The sequence below is a fragment of the Numida meleagris genome, chromosome 7 (assembly GCF_002078875.1).
Source record: "Numida meleagris isolate 19003 breed g44 Domestic line chromosome 7, NumMel1.0, whole genome shotgun sequence".
Taxonomy (NCBI): domain Eukaryota; kingdom Metazoa; phylum Chordata; class Aves; order Galliformes; family Numididae; genus Numida; species Numida meleagris.
Genome location: NC_034415.1, coordinates 4,456,244 through 4,474,775, shown reverse-complemented (window position 1 = coordinate 4,474,775; position 18,532 = coordinate 4,456,244). Strand labels below are relative to the sequence as shown.

Here is an 18,532-nt window from a genome sequence, read left to right as displayed (position 1 = left end):
CATGTATGGACTTGATCCGTCCGGTTTAGTCCCAGAAAACTGTAGGCATTGAGATCAAGCTGGCCTGGGACCAAGCATGACTTTGGAGTTCAGCTGCAGGCTTGTGCTTAAACAGCCTCGGGGGACCCCAGTGCCTCCAGCTGAGAGCAAGGAATCCCTCTCCCCTGCTGCCTTCCCGAGGCTTGGAAGAATCTCAGCTGCAGGAGGGTGGCAGTTTTGAATGCAAGAGGTGGCTCTTGTCTCCTGAGCCCCTGTTGCCGGCCCCAGTCATCAATAACTTCCTTCAATCTTTGCTCAGGGGTGTTGCTGGTCTGTGAAGTCGCACACTCAGTTTGTGGCTGGATGCAAATGTGCTTTAAGGCGATCTTTTAGTTACATGGACTACAGTTCCTCTCTTCTGCAGGGCTGCTTCCTTGTGCAAGGCAGTCGTTCCCATCCTTGCAGAGCAATCGGTTAATTAGTATTCTGCTTGTTTGCGCGGCCACTGTTCCTGGCTCTCTGTGCAGCAGTCAGGCCTGCTCTGGACTGCAAATTAACATCTCAAGGTTTCTGGTGGCACTCAGCAGTTGTATTTGTCAAGCTTTTTGAGAGGCAGGAAGTTACTCTCACAATTTCCCGAAGCAGAGAGAGGAGGAAAAAAATAATAGTGAAATGAAGTATCTTTCACCTAAGAATATCCAGTGTGCAATTAGGGTCCCTGCAATGAGGTTCTTCTTTCTGCAGCCCATCTCTTTGTGGATGCTCATCTCTTTGGGACTGGACTTGGGCTCAGCCCTTCCAAACATAACAGCCGGGATTGTTTTGTCAGCACCTGCTAGGTACCACAGTGCCTCACACTCTGTGTAATGCAGGCATATAAGGCCTGAGCTGCCTCCTGTTCTGGGGCTGCAAAGGTAAGGGTGCGGGATTACCTGAACTCTCCCCCTGCCCACTGATCTCTCGTGTGGCACTTGGGTTCTCTGGCAGAGCTTTATGAACGCTGTGTTTTTAAGGTCAGAAATGATGACTTCCTTGGTGTAATGTAGGGTTGTACGTTGAGGGTTAATTCAGCTGTAGGAATGGAGTTTACTTGTGAACCAGACAGCTTGGAGGATAACATCAAGGGACATAATGAACTTTTGCATTCTATTTTTCAATCCCAGTACCCTCACTTCTTGAAGAGAGAAGGCAACAAGCTTCAGATCATGCTGCAGCGGCGGAAGCGGTACAAAAACCGAACCATTTTAGGCTACAAGACTCTGGCTGTGGGGTCTATCAACATGGCTGAGGTGAGCAGTGTTTGGCATGATCCGTACTTAAAAGGGTGGGATTCTCCCTTCGCTTTAAATCCACTGTTATTACTTTCCTTATTGAGAGGTACCTGGATGGATTTCATGCAATTGTCTTAGCAGTGGTAGTTGAGTACTCATAGAACAAGATTTTAAACAGATCTAAGTACTGAGTAATAATATTATACATTTTCTGGATAATATCTTGGGAGCTAAAGGTTTCTTGAGGCTTATTAGCTTACAAGGTTTGTGGAGTATCTTGTTATTTGTTTTTGTTTTGAGTTAGGAGGTCCAGATCGACTCACTCAAATGCAGCTCAAATCCCCTTTGCATTCAATACTAATACATTTTCTTTTGTATTAGTACATTTGGTTGAGCTGAACTAATACATTTGTCTCATGTTCTTATGTGTAAAATGTTTTGTGTGATATTTGTGGAAACAAGGTTATTAAGGTCACTTGGACATGCCTTCCAGGTTCAGTGTAGCACCAGCATATTTCATCAGGCTGCATTCTGCCAATAAATACTTTCATTATTTCCACCTGTAAATTAATGCTATGCTGCGGTGAGTTATTGCAGTGTTAAATAATGCATTATAAAGAATGCTTCTGATGTGAGTTAAGCTTCCCTTAGACTTGCAGTAAATGCAGATTTCCCCATCTGAATTGTCCAAATTCTGATTTACAGGCAACATTTTTCCTGTACCACATTTAGTTTAAGAACTAGAAATTGACTATTGCTGTAAGGCAGAAAATGTGTGGGCCCGTTAATTAGATCCATCGGTGAGCTGAGTGTTGGGCCTTTGCTGCTGTGTGTGGTTTTTCTTATGTCTTTTTTGTAATGTCAGCTGACTGAGGTTAGAAGGTCATGCATTTCCGAAGGTTCACTTTGTTGGGAAACAGTTACTTTCCAGCTCATCTGGAATATTTCTGAAATTGAAGACTTTGGGTAAACAAATGCTATATCCTTTTACAAGCCTCCCTCTCTTTGCAGTTAATAGTTTAATGACCCTTAAACGGTACTGACACACACACACAGTTATTGTAGGAGTTGAAAGAAAATAAAGCAATGAAAAGTTGGTGAAAGCATGTGCCTGAGTGGAGGGCATATGTTCCTCATCAGCGCAGGTCATTTTAAAGCCACGCGAGGAGCTGACAGAGCAGCCTGGTGTGTGGTAGGAAGCTGAAGTGCAGACAAGTGGGGATGGGGAAGCAATTGCTGTGTCTGGTGGGACAAGAGAAGAACCTGAGTCTTAGGTTCTAGGGAGAGCTCTGTGAGCTGTGGGTGGCAAAGGGAAGACGGCTGCGCAAAGAAACCCACACTGAGATGTGTCTCTGCCTCCACCATCATCTTGTTTTTTGTGACTCACCACTTAATTAGCCCGCTATGGCCATCTCCTCCAAGATTGTGGAGCAGGAATTTTTGCTTTAGGAAGCACTTTGTGTATCCCACTGATAATTTTTGGATTTTTTTGGCCCTTAAGTTCCTCAACTACAAAGGTTCCAAAGGTTGGTGACTTGATAATTCAAATCAGTACTATGCTGTGGAAGCAAATACGTAGTAATGAGGTATTCAAGTATTGTGTTTCGTGGATGAGCTAATCAACTGTCAAGCTCAAAAATTTTTTTCCTTCCTTCCATCACTTGCATTAGCAATTGTCTGAATCTCAGCTAGCATTGTGTGCTGCCTGCACGCGGCTCCTGCAGTTGCAGGGTGTTGTCTTTCTTCTCTATTTGGAAATCTGGAGTAACTCCATTAACATAAATGACTCTCGTAGTATGCAAATGGTGCAAGTTTAAATACATTTAAATGCAGATTTGTTCTGCTTGATTTCTGTCCCAGGTCATGCAGCACCCCACAGAAGGTGGCCAGGTACTGAGCCTTTTCAGCAACATCAAAGAAGCTGCAGTAAAGGTAGCAGAAATCTGGATCTTCTCCTTGTCAAGTCAACCAATTGACCATGAAGACAGCACTATGCAGGCCAGCCAGAAAATCAAGTCTACGGGTAAAGCACAACTGCATGCTCTGGGGACTAGTGCCTTCCTGAACGAACTGGAGTTAAACCCCACCTGAGCTTAGATGCTTCCTGGGAAGAATGAGGCTTGTACCTATGCCTGTATCTTTAACTAGTAGCACAGAAAACCAACTTTGCAAACCTGTTGCTGTGTAAGCAAGGAGCATGGCTGCCAGAGTTAGGGGCTATCAAAGGTTCACACCAGGCTTAAGCCATGCAGCAAGTTAGGTATGTGCTCTTCTAGCATTACTGGTGGGTGTGCTGAGAACCTGTAGCTCCTCAAATGACTAACAGTGTCATATTCAGGAGATACACATTTAAGTTGCTCTTCTAACTTTTTTCCTTCCTTGTTCTACAATAAATGTTAACTTACATAATACCTACAAAGCTGCCATATTTTTATCTGGAATATGGTCTGGTTTAATGAGAGTAAATCCCCAGTGTTGCTCACTGTGTAGGAAGGTACTTGGGTTTCTGCTTGTGACAATCTTCTACCTTCTCTGTAGTAGCAGCCTTCTGCTTACTGCCAGAAGAGTGACATGTTGAAAGCAGAGCATTCAGGTGCTTATATGTTGCTGCCTGAGGCCAGGCAGGAGACCTGAAGTGTCATGTCAATAGCATATAGACTCTCCTGGCATGTCTTCTGAAGGCAGTTAGTCTCACTAAGGTGGAAATAATCTTTCTCTTGTGAGGAAAACTCTTCGCTTGCTGTTGTCTGCCGGGTGGTTCTTTCCAGGGAAAAGGGGGTGGTATTCTAAGGGGTTTTATCTGTGTGCTGGTCTGTCCTTCTTACTAGATATTTTTCTCCTCATTCTTCATCTCCAGGATGATATCCATCTCCTATCTCACCGGTTCTAACACAGATAAAAGATAAAGTAGCAAGCATCTCCTTATGTGCCCCCTTTCTTGGTTTGTGGCTGTTAGTTGGTTTTCTCTGCTCCTCAGATGAGATTTTTCTCCTCGTGTTAAAGGAGTTTCATGGGATCTCTCCCCTCTTTCCTTCCCTTTCAGACAACTATTCCGAGGAAGAGTATGAGAGCTTCTCTTCTGAGCAGGAGGCCAGTGATGATGCTGTGCAGGGCCAGGTACTGTTTAGGGCATGGCTTCTTCCTGTGAGAGCTTGTGTAGAGCATGTACTCTCTCAGCTTCTGCTTGAAACGATAAGTGTGTTTCCTTAACTGAGCCACGACAGTGTGAGACTGTCACTAAGTGTTGAGCTGCAGTAGCAGAAGGAGAATGGAGATGCACAGCAACCCATTTCTTTCACTGTGCTGTGATTTATCTCCCTATGTGTTGACTTGAGTCCCCTTTAAACACTAAAATTTTAGCATTCTACTTCATTTATCTGCTCAGTGGTCAAGGCAGCAGTTGATTATTTCTGTAATGCTGATTGGGCTCAAAGAGCCCAACAAGGCCCCCAGCTGTAACTATAGGGCTGGTGGGATCTGAGTCAGATTTTAGTCTTATACCTTCTGTAGAATGGGTCCTGACAGAACTCCCTGTGTAGAAGTGAGATGCTTCTGAGTTTGGATCTTACTTGCCTTCAGACTCTGGCATCACTTGCCTTCTACGTCTTGGAGGGTACTGAGAGGAACCCACTGAAATGTGGGGCTAAGAGAATCCTTGTTTCTTTCTAGAACTTGAGCTGTTTTGCTCCTCTGAGCTGGTGTTCCCGGCTCTCTGCAGACCTAATTCACTTCCCTTTCCCTTTGCCATCATAATTGCAAAAAAAAAGCAAATACTGAAGGCCTGTGAGACAGAGCAGCAGGTTAATAGAGGGAGCATTGTTAGCCCTTAAATGCTTGTGTGTCCCCAAACCACAAAGGTAACAAAGGAATCCTCTTTCTGTTCAGGATTTGGATGATGATGAGTACGAGCTGGGGAAGCCCAAGAAGCAGCGGAGATCGATAGTAAGAACGACGTCCATAACCAGGGTCGGTGGAAATTAGTTTTACTAACACTGATGGGGTTTGGCTAGGATGTGCGGTGCATGTGGCCTGTGGGAGCAGCAGTGCTAGACATGCTGGCAGGGAGCCTGGGGGCACGGTTGCAGCATGTGAAGAGCCAGCAGAAGCTATCAGATCAGGGAGTGGGGCAGTCTGTGGTGTGCGTATGTCTTGACTGTCCTTTAGCTGCAAGGTTAAGATGCTCCTAAAATCATTTAAGTATGCGAAAACCAGCCTCATAATGAAGCCAGGGCAAGGTCTGTGCTCATGTGATCCTGAAAGTAGGTTTAAGTAAAGGAAAGCTCTTCTGCTTGTGCTCTGCATGGGAGAGACCTGTGGGAAAATTTTGGAATGAAGTTCAGTAGCTTAGTCGGGGGCTGGAGCCAAACAGATGAACCTGAGGTGATGCATGTTGAGGCCAAATAAGTAGCTGGATATTGAAGGCTTTGGTGAGTAGCATGCAGCCAGCCATCTGCCCTCTTCTAGAAAGCATGTGTTTGCCTGCAAAACTGAACTTCTGTGTGGAGCATTGACCTGCACTTGGCTGCACCGTAATGTACAATGTGACCTTCTGCCTACACAAGTGTTTATGCATGTCTGTGATGGCAATAACTCAAAATCACAAGGATGGGCTAGGTTTGGTTGGTTGTTTGGGTTTTTTTGGACTTTGGAGTATGTTTGGAGATCATTTGTACCTTCTGTGAGGCTATTTCTCAAATCCATGTTTGAAAAGACCTTGAATAAGCACTGATTTGATCTGAAGCTGTGATTAAAAAGACTCTCTGTGTAAGACTAGGAGCCTGCTAGCTCATATCCGTGATGTCTTTAATATTGTTTTCAGGCGTTAGTGACAGCATGGGACAAAATACACCCCATGTTTATTAACTTTATGGTGAGAGTGTCTTTCTGTCCCTGACCACTGAACTGATACTGAATTTCCAGTGCATAGGGCTGGTGCAAGTCTGGGTTAGGTGCTGCCAGTAAACTTAACATCAGCCTCAGTAGGGCTCCTGTGTGCTGGCTGTCAGACCATTCAGGCCAGAGGACAGCTCTTGCCATGTCACCTTAGCTACTGCCTGTTGGGTGTGCTTCCTCCACAGATTACTTTGCTGGTCCAAGGTGGTCTGCATGATGGATGTTTTTGGATGATATCCTGAGTCAAAGGACAACTCTGAAATGAGAGTATCTCATTCCTGCCAGTGCAGTGCGGACTGTTCTTTGAATGGTCTTGTTTGAACCTGGTGAATTCATTTCACCTCAGTTTCAGCTGTCTAGAAGGTGGCAGCAGCTTGCAGAATTTGAGTTCAGTGGTAAAGGGTGAATTTTGGAGACCTGGGCGTTGTGAAGTGCCTGAGATTAGACTGGTGGGACCAGTAGGGTTTACTAGGAAAGCTTGCGTGAGATACAGGCAAGCCAGCAAACAACTTTCTTCACCAAGGTGTGACCTGGTGCCAGCCGTTTTCTCTTGCCTTTCCTCCTGACACAGGGATGCCACTCAAATGCCCTGTACCACCTCTGTCACCTGGGTTCTCCTATACCTTTTCTTAAGAGCATGCATATTAGTTTGGTCAGTGACTGAGAACAGCTGAGTAGCTCATAATAAATCTCAGCTATTTGGTTCTACGAGAGAGAAATAGCTCTTATGGGCAAATATACACGAAGGAAGTGCTGCAGTTCGGCTTGTGTTGGTTTGGGCTAGGTGACTGCTGTGTCTGGGATCTGGGAATGTCAGACATAGAAAACGTTTTTCTGATAGGCAGGTGGTAAGAACAAGCCTCACCACTTTTCTGCGGTGGTGCTAGTCATATAAGCAAGCCTGCCAGGTTGAACTGCAGGAGGTTAAAGCAATGCTTTGTTGATGGAAAATGTGTTTGTACTTTGAGTTAGTGGATAGATGCCTCTATTGTCTCACTTATGTTAAGAACCAGAAAAGTTGACTCTCAGTTGCTTGCCAGAAATTTGCTGTCCACTGTGCGTCCAACCAGGAGTGGTATGCCATTCATCAGGACCAGAAGATTTCTAAGGTTTAGCAGAGTGGGACCTAGATTGTTGTAAGGCAGTAGAGAAAGCGTTGTAGGTCTGGAAAAGCTGATTTCAACGTGTGAACAGCAGAGGCTTGGTTGGTGGTACCAGCAGTCTTTTTGACTTGAAGCAGCAGCTAGAGCACCAGTGTCAGGTGTCTGGGCTTCTTACACGCTGGGAGAAAGCAGTTCACTGATGCTTTACTCATGTAAAAATGTCTTTGACTTGCAGCAACAAAACTTCAAGCAGAAGGTTGTGGCATTGCTGAAGAGATTTAAAGTGTCTGATGAGGTAAGTAATGCGCTCTAGAAGCCTTTCTGTCTGCGTATTGCTCTCTCACCTCTTTGGTGTGATCTCTGCTGTAGTCTTCAGGAACATTCTCCTGTTTCCCCCTAGTTCCCTTCATTTTGTTTCCAAGCCTGCAGTTGATATATTACCTGTCCTGGCTCTCTGGCCACGCATGGAGGCTTGAGGGCCAGCTGTAAAATGTCATCAAATGTTTTCTAGATCAAATTTTATCAAAACTAGATCTTGGAAAACACTCACTCATTTACCCGTTAATTTCAAAGCAGTCTTCAAAACTGCCTTTGACCATTTCAAAGGCAAGCAGTGTACTGTGTACGTTGCTTGTGAAGTTAAATCACCGCTTCTTTGATCATCTCAGTAGACCAGCCAGGCAGGACTTGAAAAATTTCAATATGTAGATCCACAGGAAAGACAGTTGTCTGGTCAGAGCTAAAAATGAAAGAGGTCCTGAACCCAAGAACCTGCATAACATTAAGTACCTAATACAAAAACTGTTACAGCTCATTTGGCTGTCAGTCTGTGTGGTGCTTTCTTATGCTTCCAAACAGTCCTGTTAGCTTTGCTATTCTTCCCAAGTTAGCTCAGCAGAGTCAGCATCCATGTCTGAGGTCTCAGCTGGCTGAGCTGCTGTTTTTCCAGAGCTGCTATTATAAAAGCAAACTCAGAGCTGTGTGCAGCTGTATGCTTACACTGTATGTGTAAAGAAACCTAGGGGAGTTTTGATGTGAGACTTGTGTTCTCTTCAGATTTACGTGTGCATTGCAGCTGGTCCTTGTCCAGGTTTCTGATGCCTCCTGTGGACTGTACTTTTTCTAAGAAAACTGAGACTCTGTTAGGTGCCTTCTTAAGGCTTTGTTTGTAGAACATGATTGACTGATTGATATGCTCTATGGTTAATAGCTTGTTCATAGATACCTAGTCCAATAGGTAAGTGTTGCTTAACCAGACTCTGACAGCTTCACCCTCAACAGGCACTCCTGGTATGCTTAATGTTTCTGTTGGATATCGTATCCTCGCGCTAGAAATGGAATCTAAGGCTGGTGCACTGCAGTCTTCAAGGGATCTCAGGTGACGTGGGATCTGTTTGACTCCTAGTCAACAGTGCCTGCCTTTCTCCTGCACATAGGTTCTGGATTCAGAGCAGGACCCTGCAGAGCATGTTCCAGAGGTGGAGGAGGACTTGGACCTTCTGTACGACACGCTGGATATAGAGAACCCTAGTGACAGTGGGCCAGAAATGGAAGATGATGACAGTGTCTTGAGCACTCCAAAGCCAAAGTTAAAGTAAGTATGGCGTGGCTGGTGCTGGGCAGTCCCCTGGGGAGTAGTCAGTTTGAGCAGCTGTTTGGGACTCAGTCTCCCAAGAGCTGGAACTGAAAAGAGACAGTGTGCAGTGTCAGCACAGATTAGATGTTCTCTTCACTCCTCTCTACCTTATTCCTGCAACTCCCCAATCTGATGTCAGAGCCCCAGTGAATATTATGATAATTTAATGACTGCTTGTGAGCTAATTTCCCTTCATATTTTTTTACTCATTCCCTGTGCCTGCCCTTCCACCTGACCACAGGAGTAGGAATTGCTGACAGGCAGACAGTGGAATTAAATTGTACACAAGTGTTTTGAAGAGGTGGTAGAAACAGGCAGGAAATCTGGTGCTACAGCAGAACAGTTAGAAGCTGCAGAGGCAAAAAGTTGTGATGGGCAAGGCAGTCTTTCTGAGAAAGCTGATAGGATCCTATATGGAAAGAACCTTTGTAGGGACTAAGGAATCGGAACTGCAGGAAACAAAGGCATTCTTCAGAGCCCAAGGGGGATTGACCACAGCACAGATAGATACACCCAAGCCTGTTCTGAACTAGCTTTTGTAGGTGCTGATATATGGCAGCTCTGTGTGAGTGAGCCAGGGATTACTTCTAGTTGATCCTGGAGAGACACTTTCTGGCTCACTCTGTCTGGTTCTTATGTTTGCATCGTGAAAGGAATGTGATAAATGCTGATTGTTGTAGGCATCGTTTTTTCCTGGGAAAAAAAAAAAATTAGTTCCTTAAATTGTAATTGAGCCTTGAAGCCTGCTGTGATGATCTTCCTTTTGACATGGAAGCACAATCTGATTGTATGTGCTATCTTATCTTATTGAGCAAATGTGTAATTGGATCCTAAGGCTGACAGCCAAATCCAGATGCAAGCTGGAAATAAAATGCATGTTAGTGTCAAGAGTCACTTACCCACATGAGCAGAGTATGGGTGGGGGGCAGTAATTCTCCTTCACTTGCTGTCTTTCCATCAAGAGCTAAACCTTGTCTGGAATGGCATGTTGTTCAGTCAGCGTTTGCAGAGCTGAAACAAAATTTGCAGCGTGAAACTTTGCACCTGGTGTTTGGGGTAGTAAAGACTCAAATGCCTCTGTGGGGTGAATGTGCATTCTGTTCTGCCGTGTGAAAATGCTGGAGCCGTGGGCCCATCCCAGATTTTATGGAAATATAAACTTCTGTTTGGCGTGTAGCGTGAGAGCATGTAGGCATTCCTTGTAAGAGCTTTATGAATATGATTTAATGTGAGACAGCTGACATGCTGGAGCCGTTAAGTGGAGGTCGGTCAGTCAGTGTCAGGGCTAGACAGAGGTCCTTAGACTTTCTCATTTCTTTTGCTGTCCTGGAGACCTACTTTTCCCTTCCTTTCTTTCACTCAGAGGAACAAAAGAGGCTTATGAATTTTACTGGAACCACTGAAGACACCTTGGAACAGTCACACTTTTTTTGCTGTGGACTTTCTCTGCTAATGTTTTTCATAACAAGAAACTTTTTGTGCTTTCCTTCTTCAGACCTTATTTTGAAGGACTGTCACACTCCAGCTCTCAGACAGAAATTGGTAGCATCCACAGCATCAGGAGCCAGAGAGAGCCATCAAGTCCTGTAAGTCGTTTCAAGAAGGTTATCTGCCTGTAGTTAATATAGCAGCCTCAAGGTCTTCTCTGTCCACCTACATTCCTTTTGAAATAAAAGTGCTCTGACTGCCTGGTATCATCCTGCTGTGTTCAGCCATGTTACCTACACCATCTCTGTTTATACATGTAAATAGACACCCTCTCTGACCTCCTCCGATGGCTCGGATGCAGAGACATGAATCTTCTGAAGAAAACGTGGTTTGGTTTATTTTTAATGCAAATAAAGTATTCACTCAAGTGAACATCTTCAGTTTATGTATTGAATAATTGCCAATGGTATAAGTTATCTCCAGATTCCCATGTGCTTGCAATAGCCAGGGTGGGCAGTGTTGCCTGGGAGCTTTAGGGACTCCCTGGCACTGCTCAGGAAAACCTTTACCACGTTACGTTGTGTTCCTTTTCATGGTGGTTGAGAGAGAATTCTGAAGGGGAGCTCACACTTTTCCATCCCTGTTTAGATAGATGAGTGTTCTAGGCACAGAGAATTATCAGCCCAATTCTGGAGGACTTCTCTATATACTCTGTATGGTGCAGTACATATCTTAGTGTAGTAGTAGATCTGTTTGAGCATTTTAAGCACTGTGTTTCTAAGATTGAATGAAGGGAAGGTGCTGGAGCACCTCGCAGCCTTAATGAGCAGCATCCCTCCCAAGTAGAGAGCAGGAGCGTACTCAGGGTCTTGACATACTCTGTGCCCAGAAGCACTAGAATAGAGGTTCCTGTGTAGGCCTTTCCCTGAGCGCCCTCCCTTGGTCTCCCAAACACATGTTTTCTTGTCTGTGACCATTGTCCATTGCGTCCCTTGTCTGATCTGCCTCTGTGTTGTCACAAACAACGTGCCGGGTCCTGGCAACACTGGGAGGCTGTGGTGTTTGAAGACACACCAGGGTTGTTTCCGTGAAGCAGCTACAGGGCAGTGTGTTCTGGGTGATGCCTAACTGTGTCTAGTCCCACAGCTGTAGAACTTGGGGGGGAGGTCTTGCAGGGCCTGCATCCTTCTGGGTAGGTAATAGATCTTCTCATAGGCCTTCATTATCCAATTTTTAAATGTGACTGTTGTGCTAAATCTGTTAGCAGGACTTATCTGCTGCCTTGCTACATCCCATGCTCATGCATTCAGTTCTGGTGAGAATGTAAGTGCTCCTGCAGAGCTGTTCAGTGTTTAAACTGCATTTCAAACAGCCTGGTCCAGAGAGCATGGCTGAAAAGTTGTGCTGCTGCTGTACCTGCTAACAGTTTTCTCCTCTCAAGCAGGTAGAAGTGCCTGAAAAGACAAAGAGTCTGGGAACCAAACACACAGACGACAGTATTTCTGACACTGTCTCTTTTGTAAGTTGAAAGCTCACTTCTTAACATTCTGTATGGCCGTTTGAGTGTCAAGTGTGAACTGCACTCTGTAGCACATGTCTGTCCATTCATAAAGTTGCATATACATCACAACTTGTGTAGATTACATTGCCTGCAGTGAAGATAGTGCTGGGCTCTCCTCCTGACCTCAGTTTCAGGGGTTCTTGTCTTTCAGCCTTCTGAAATTAAAATGTTCAATGTGGCCTTCCATGTAAACAGTCTGTCTCTTGATTTGAGGAAAGCTGGCCTAAAGTATACTACCGAGCATGTGTATTGTCCTGAAAAGTATCCTGAAAGCTGGTGCATTATACCAGACAGAAGTACACCTTCAATTTGAATTGACTGCAATTAAGCCAGTCCCGGGGGAAAATCCCAAAGCTAGAGTTGCTCTTCTGAGACATGCTATTTGTAACTTTTCTTTTATGTATTTCTTTCTCCACTGGTTCTTTTGGGTAAACTGAATTAATCAGCATTGCATAAGGAGGCACGTCCTTGGCTTTGAGCTGAGAGAGTGCATACTCCAAAGTAGTGTTTTTGAGCACCTTTTCTGCCTCCAACTCCCTTGTGAGGCAGAGCTAGGAACTGGGAGCCTAAGATAGCCAATGTTGGCTTGTCCCCTTGGCAGTGAGTAGCATGTCTGGAAGGGAGAAACTGAACGTGGCTCAGCCACAGCCAAGCTGGTGTGCCTCCTGCAGTAGTGAGAGAGGGAAGTGTTTGTTCCTCACTTGGTTCCGTGTGTGTTTGCAGGAGTCTAACCAGCAAGCTGAGGTCCAAGAAGCAGAACTTCCCGCACCAGATGTGTTTGTTGAGAAGCTCCCGCCCAGTGGGAAGATCACCAAGACGGAGTCCCTCATTATCCCATCCACCAGGTAGAGCAGTGACACAGCACTGCGCCTGCTACAAGGCTCCTTGGAAAGTCATGGACCACCTGCTGTCGTTTGTTCAGTGTGGTCTTTAGCCATCAAGCAAGGAGACCGGCCTGGTGTTCTGGCACTTGAGAGGAGGAACTTGGATGCTTGATAAATGTGTTCTAAGAACCATGAAGAGCAATCTGGCACTGATGTTGCTCAGGGATCATAGAATCATTAAGGTTGGAAAGATTATCTAGTCCAACCATTTATTCTGGGGCTTCTTGCGTGAAGAGAAGTTGTCTGATGCAGATATTGGCCTTAAAGGTGGTTGTTAAGTCTGAGTTCCCAAATAGCAGAGTGAATGTGGGCTTCAACAACCCAACCTTATACTTTCTTTGGTTATTTCAAGCAAAAAGATGCTCTTTTGAAGAGGTATTTCTGTGCTGCTCTTGGGTGTGTGCCTGCAGTTTGTGCTGCTGGATTGCATTATGCTAGTGTGGCAATTAGCATTGTGGCAATGTGGCTCTTGGTACGGGCTGTGAAAGTCTGCTTGGGACTCCTGGAAATATGATGACAGAGTACTCTGCAGCTGAACTTCGTTCTCTATAGCTTCTGTACCATTAGATGCAGAATTAACAGATCTCATGCTACCTCAGATTTCCATGCATGGTTCTCCAGTGCCTGGAGTTGCATTTCTGAGGCTGCCAGATGGGGGTGACCAAGGAGTTTGGGATTGAATCTTGCTCAGATATGAGCCAAGCATGGAATGAAAGTACCTGTCTCTAGCAGGTCTGAAGGGAAGCAAACTGGACGTCGGGGAAGAAGCACATCTCTGAAGGAGAGGCAGCCAGTGAGGCCACAGAATGAGAGAGCAAACAGCCTGGACAATGAACGATCTCCAGACACCCGGCACCACTTACAGGTGTGAAAAATACTGCTTTTTCTCCAGCCACTCAGTTTTTGTCTTTTCCGTCGGTCTCCTGTGGTCCTGTTCCTTCTGGCCAAAGTGCTGTCCCTGCTGGAAAGTAACTGAACCCTGCAGCTCCAGGAAGGAGGGAATTTACTTCTTGGCTGATACTGCACCTTCCATCCTGTCTGCTGGTTTTTGCCAGCTTGTTGCTTTGTCAGCCAGCCATAGACTGAAAACACTGGAACAAATTGTTGTGATGAGTAACAAATAGGGATGTATTGAGGATTCACTCTTTTGAAATAAGGCAAATTGCAAGGATTTGCAGTGGAGACTGATTTATGCAGAGTATCTCTCTGCCATGCTCTTTTTAACTGCAGGACTTGGTTAATTCCCTCCTTGATAAAAATTTTTGCTCGCTTCTGTAAATCCAGAATTCCTTGAGCTACTGTTTGTTGCTATAAAGCAAATTTAAGAAAAGTGCATTGCAGAAGGAGCAATGACAGACAAAGCTTTGAGGATTAGAACTGATACCTCATACTGTTCTGTTCTCTGTGTCTTCATTTCCAGATCCCCAGGAAAACTGTGTATGACCAACTAAATCACATCCTGGTTTCTGATGACCAGCTGCCAGAAAACATTATTCTTGTCAATACTTCAGATTGGCAAGGACAGGTAAAGGCAGGAGACGTGTTATCAGTTCACTTTGATTGTTCTTCCCTGGGGATGGACTGGTCTTGAGCTTTACTACTAACCAAGTAGGCTCTGCTGCCTCGTTGGAAGAGCAGTGGTGGTGCAGGGGAGTTGCGGCATGCTGGGGTTCAGTGCCTATACATCTGTTGGTATGGTTACGCCCTTGCACTCAAGTATTTGCTTCTCAGCTATGATAGGGTGGGACAAAGGAAGCAGAGAAGGCTGACTTGTGGTTTAGACTGATACTCCTGGGCACAGGTGATGACTACAGGAGAAAATACCTCAGCTTAGCAGTATTGCCTTGTATGCATTCTTGTGATTCCTGGCTGGGGACGTGTTATCACATCTTTTCTTAGCGTGTGATACTTCTGTTAAGGAGAACTCAGCACTGCTGTCTTACGCTGGCAACGTGGAGTCATTTGCAGTGGGTTTGGATGAAGGGTTGGAAAAATTCTGAACTTTTCTGATCCTCAGTCTGTGACAGCAATGAAATATATACAGAAGAGGTGCATGAAAACTGTACTGGTTGACTGTGGGTTATAGAACTTATACCGGGTTTTTGGAGATGTGTTGACTGATTTGGCATTCTGTTTTTGTAAGAACTGGGGTCTCAGAGTCTAAGAGATCAAAAATACTTGTTGAGCTGCTGGTTCCAGGTGCTCTTTATTTGGAGAAATGTTTTCCAGAGTTGGAAAGAAAGCTGTGCGTGTTTCCTCCAGCACTGCCTGCAGTATCAAACGAGGCAAAGATGGCATTGGCTGGGGTGTATGGTTTAGTGGAACAGTTTGAAAATGTGAGATACTTGCTGAGTCTCATCAGTGTTATGTCCATGTGTACTTGAGGTGTTTGTTATCTTGTTTCTTGTTTGAGCTGCATGGAATGGGAACAGTCCATCACAATGAATATATGTTGCTAATGTCTTTGTATTTTTTTTCTTAGTACTTGAGGTAGGCAGAATATTGCATTTGTCAAGTCCTTTTAAATCAGAGAGCACTGCATGTTCAGGTTCACAAACAGGTGAGTAAAGAGCATCTGCTCTTACCCAGTGCTGGCTGTTAGGCAGACAGCCTGCTGCTCCTGCTCTGCTCTCTGCAGCCATACAAATTGCTCTCCTAGAGTCAGCATTGCCAAAAATGCTGTGTCCTGGAGGTAGCGTTAGTGTTTGTCAAGCAGATGCGGTGGTTCCATTTTTCTAGAGGAAAAGCTTCTCTTTCACTAATGCACAGGGGAAAAGTGTTTGGGAAGTAGGATTCATCTATATGTTGGTCATGGGGAGAATGCCCACGCTTTGTTGTAAGAATATGTAGGAGATTGGGGGAGATGAGACTTTCTTCTTGGGACAAACTGAAGGACTTTAATATGTTCTGTTCTCTCCTTAGTACCTGTCAGATGTATTACAAAAGCATACCTTGCCAGTGGTCTGCACGTGTTCCTCAGCTGATATTCAAGCAGCTTTCAGCACTATTGTCTCCAGGATACAGCGATAGTAAGTTATCACTTTTTGCTTGTTGAGTCTCCTGTAGAAAGGAGGGCTTACTGTTCTCAGCACTAAAAGCCTCTCAGCTCCCATGTCCCGGTGCTCAGGGAATTTTCCATCTGATAGTGGAGCAATAATTTTCCCTTCCAATACTTCTCCTGAAGTCAGAGTAGTGTGGTTCTTCAGTACTCACCATCCCTGCAAGATGTTGCTGTTCCCCATTGTGTGGGGGATACAAGTCACCTTACATTGACAGCATTCATATTACAGGATTGTACTGTGGAGGAACCAGCCTCCAATGTCACATCTAATAAGTAAGGCATGCAAAGCTAACAGATTTTGGAACAGTTTTGTTGTGTTGTTTTTTTTTCTCCCCATACACTTTGAATTAATTCCCAGTTAACATTCTCAATTCCTGGAGGCATTTCCCAGGCTGTGGCTGTGTTCTGACACAGCAGTTAGTTGCAGTAGGTGCATCCCAACGTAGACTGTCGAGTCCTACTCCTTATAGACTATTTAAATGTTTGAAAGAAATCAAGAAGACCAATTAAGAAACTACTGAGCAATGTTGCATTGTATTGATCAGCAGATAATCATTGTGATATTGCCTTGTGTATTGAACGAGCTGTGTTCTACCTTAATAGTTGTTAACCAATTTTTTTAATTGTTCTGAAATAGTTGGTTGGAAACACAATTATGAATATGTTCCCTCTTCTTCTGTCTAGCTGTAACTGCAATTCTCAGCCTCCAAGCCCAATTAAAATTGCTGTGGCCGGAGCCCAGAATTACCTCAGTGCTGTATTGAGGCTCTTTGTAGAACAGCTGTCTCACAAAACCCCAGACTGGCTTGGCTACATGCGATTTTTGATCATCCCTCTAGGTAAATAAGGAACAATTTTACTTAATAGAAAGATAAATGAGTTAAATGTGATGTGTTCCCTTAGCAGTAGTCCTCCTGAAGGCTTTGGCCAGGTATATGGCTGTTAAATGAGAAAGATGTCATGCTGGCATAGAATTGTTTGATTGCTTGTGTTGCTCTTGTGTGAGTGAATTTCATCTTCGTTCTCGATGTTGAAGTCTGCTTGTAAACATTTTGCCTGGAGGAAGGGGTTGAGTCCTTTCTCCCATATGGACAGGCTCATATATATCTTTTTATCATGGTACAGTGAACGCACAGAATAATAATCTTCCTTGAAGGCCTTTCTCTGGCTGAATCTTTCATTTGTTGGGCACTGTTTCCCAAAGTGGTAACTGTTGTGGTCTCTCTGAGGCTAACACAGAAAATGTTTCTGGTGGAGGAGTGGGAAGATGAAATATTTTTAAAGGCTTTGAAACTGCTGAGAGTTTAAATTATTCAAATTGCACGCATCTTTTGACCTTTCCTTCACATGCTATTCTTCTGAGGTTCTTCCCTCAGTTTCCCTGCTCCTTATCTCTGCCCTTGCAACAGCTCGACAAGCCTGCCTGGCTGGGAAGTAACCCAGCTTGCATCCCTTGTGTCCAGGGCAGGGGACTGATAATGGCATTAAAGTGGAGGGCAAAAATGTGAGGAATGTTGTAGCAGAGAGGCCTGGGGGGCCAGGCTTTCGCTAATGCTTACAGGCAGGGGGATCTGGGCAGTGCTGTTATCATAGGTGTGTGAGGGCAGAAGCTGGGCTAGTCTGAGGCTTGTCTTGTGTGAGCAGGGCACTTGGGTGGCATAGGCAGCAGTAACACTGAAAAGTGCTTTTCCCAGCACTTCTTTCAGGTTTGGCAGCAGCTGCTGGCATTCCTGTAGGCACCAGAAGCTGCTGCCCGGCAGCCCAAGCAGTGGGGATTCAGCTATTGTGATAGTGGTGAGGGGTGGAGAAGTCAAGTGGAGAAGACAAAACGAGAGCTGGATCCTTCTGTAAGAAAGACGTTAAGTGTCCAAAGGGGTCAGCAGGAATAGGAGACCGAACCCTTTAGGTGGTAGAAACGCACACAAGGAAAAAGGTTTTCTGAAGGCTTAACTTAGCTTTGGGTAGGATTCTGTGTGGCTGAGGATTTTAGTCCTCTCATGCTGCCTGTCTCCTTGCCTTCAAAGTGGAGTTTTCCATCTGCAGTTTTTAGTGATCTGAAAATATTCCCTTGCTGAAGGTGATATACAAGGCTTAGGTAGTGTTTTGGGGATTTTTTTAAATCTTAAAACGATAATTAAAAAAACAGAAAAAGAAAAGTATAAACCACTTTAAATTTATAATGCAATTGCCTGAGAACTGTGAATGTTCTTTTGAATATACTTCAAATATAGAAGCTTCTCTATCAGGACCTTCTCCATAGAGTCTGCAGTATTTCCTGGTCAGATTAGATGCTTATTTCTGGCCAGCTCATTAAAGTGATTGAGGAGCAGCCTCTCTTTTCTGACAGTTGAAAAAGCACCAAAGACAGGATGGTGACCATGCCATGAACGTCTTAAAAGGAAAAGACTTTCTGCTGTGAGCAGTGCCTTCAAAGTAGGATTGGGAGGGAGTTGTTTTTGTTTTTTCTAAGATAATTGGACCTTTTTAGTCCACAGCTCCATGCTGGAGTGACAGAAGAGCCAGCCTGTAGTGGTTTTACACTGAGAAATGCTTATTGTCAGTAAACATCTGTACTGAGAGATTCAGTCCTGCTTTGTGCTTCTGATTCTATGACCAAAGGACTCTTTTAATGTTGGAACTAGTTAAGAAACAGATGAGAAGGAGGAAGAAAAGGCTGACGGTTATTCTGTCTGTATGTGTGTGTTTTTTGTGTTTT

The 18,532-nt window shown here is 44.6% G+C and overlaps 1 protein-coding gene across 10 annotated transcripts in view; it reads left to right on the top strand.

The window, feature by feature from the left end:
* Positions 1–18,532, top strand: part of PACS2 (phosphofurin acidic cluster sorting protein 2) — a 70,915-nt gene that overhangs the window by 28,404 nt on the left and 23,979 nt on the right. For 4 of the 10 annotated variants that reach the window (XM_021405628.1, XM_021405620.1, XM_021405629.1 and 1 more), the window contains exons 4-16: positions 1,143–1,268; positions 3,111–3,273; positions 4,294–4,367; positions 5,136–5,216; positions 7,482–7,541; positions 8,683–8,840; positions 10,378–10,468; positions 11,752–11,829; positions 12,595–12,716; positions 13,485–13,620; positions 14,176–14,280; positions 15,678–15,784; positions 16,501–16,655. In XM_021405628.1, the coding sequence (XP_021261303.1) occupies positions 1,143–1,268; positions 3,111–3,273; positions 4,294–4,367; positions 5,136–5,216; positions 7,482–7,541; positions 8,683–8,840; positions 10,378–10,468; positions 11,752–11,829; positions 12,595–12,716; positions 13,485–13,620; positions 14,176–14,280; positions 15,678–15,784; positions 16,501–16,655 (1,456 nt within the window). The remainder of the gene's footprint in view (positions 1–1,142; positions 1,269–3,110; positions 3,274–4,293; positions 4,368–5,135; positions 5,217–7,481; positions 7,542–8,682; positions 8,841–10,377; positions 10,469–11,751; positions 11,830–12,594; positions 12,717–13,484; positions 13,621–14,175; positions 14,281–15,677; positions 15,785–16,500; positions 16,656–18,532) is intronic. The other 6 variants (XM_021405630.1, XM_021405626.1, XM_021405625.1 and 3 more) reach the window with 6 other exon arrangements.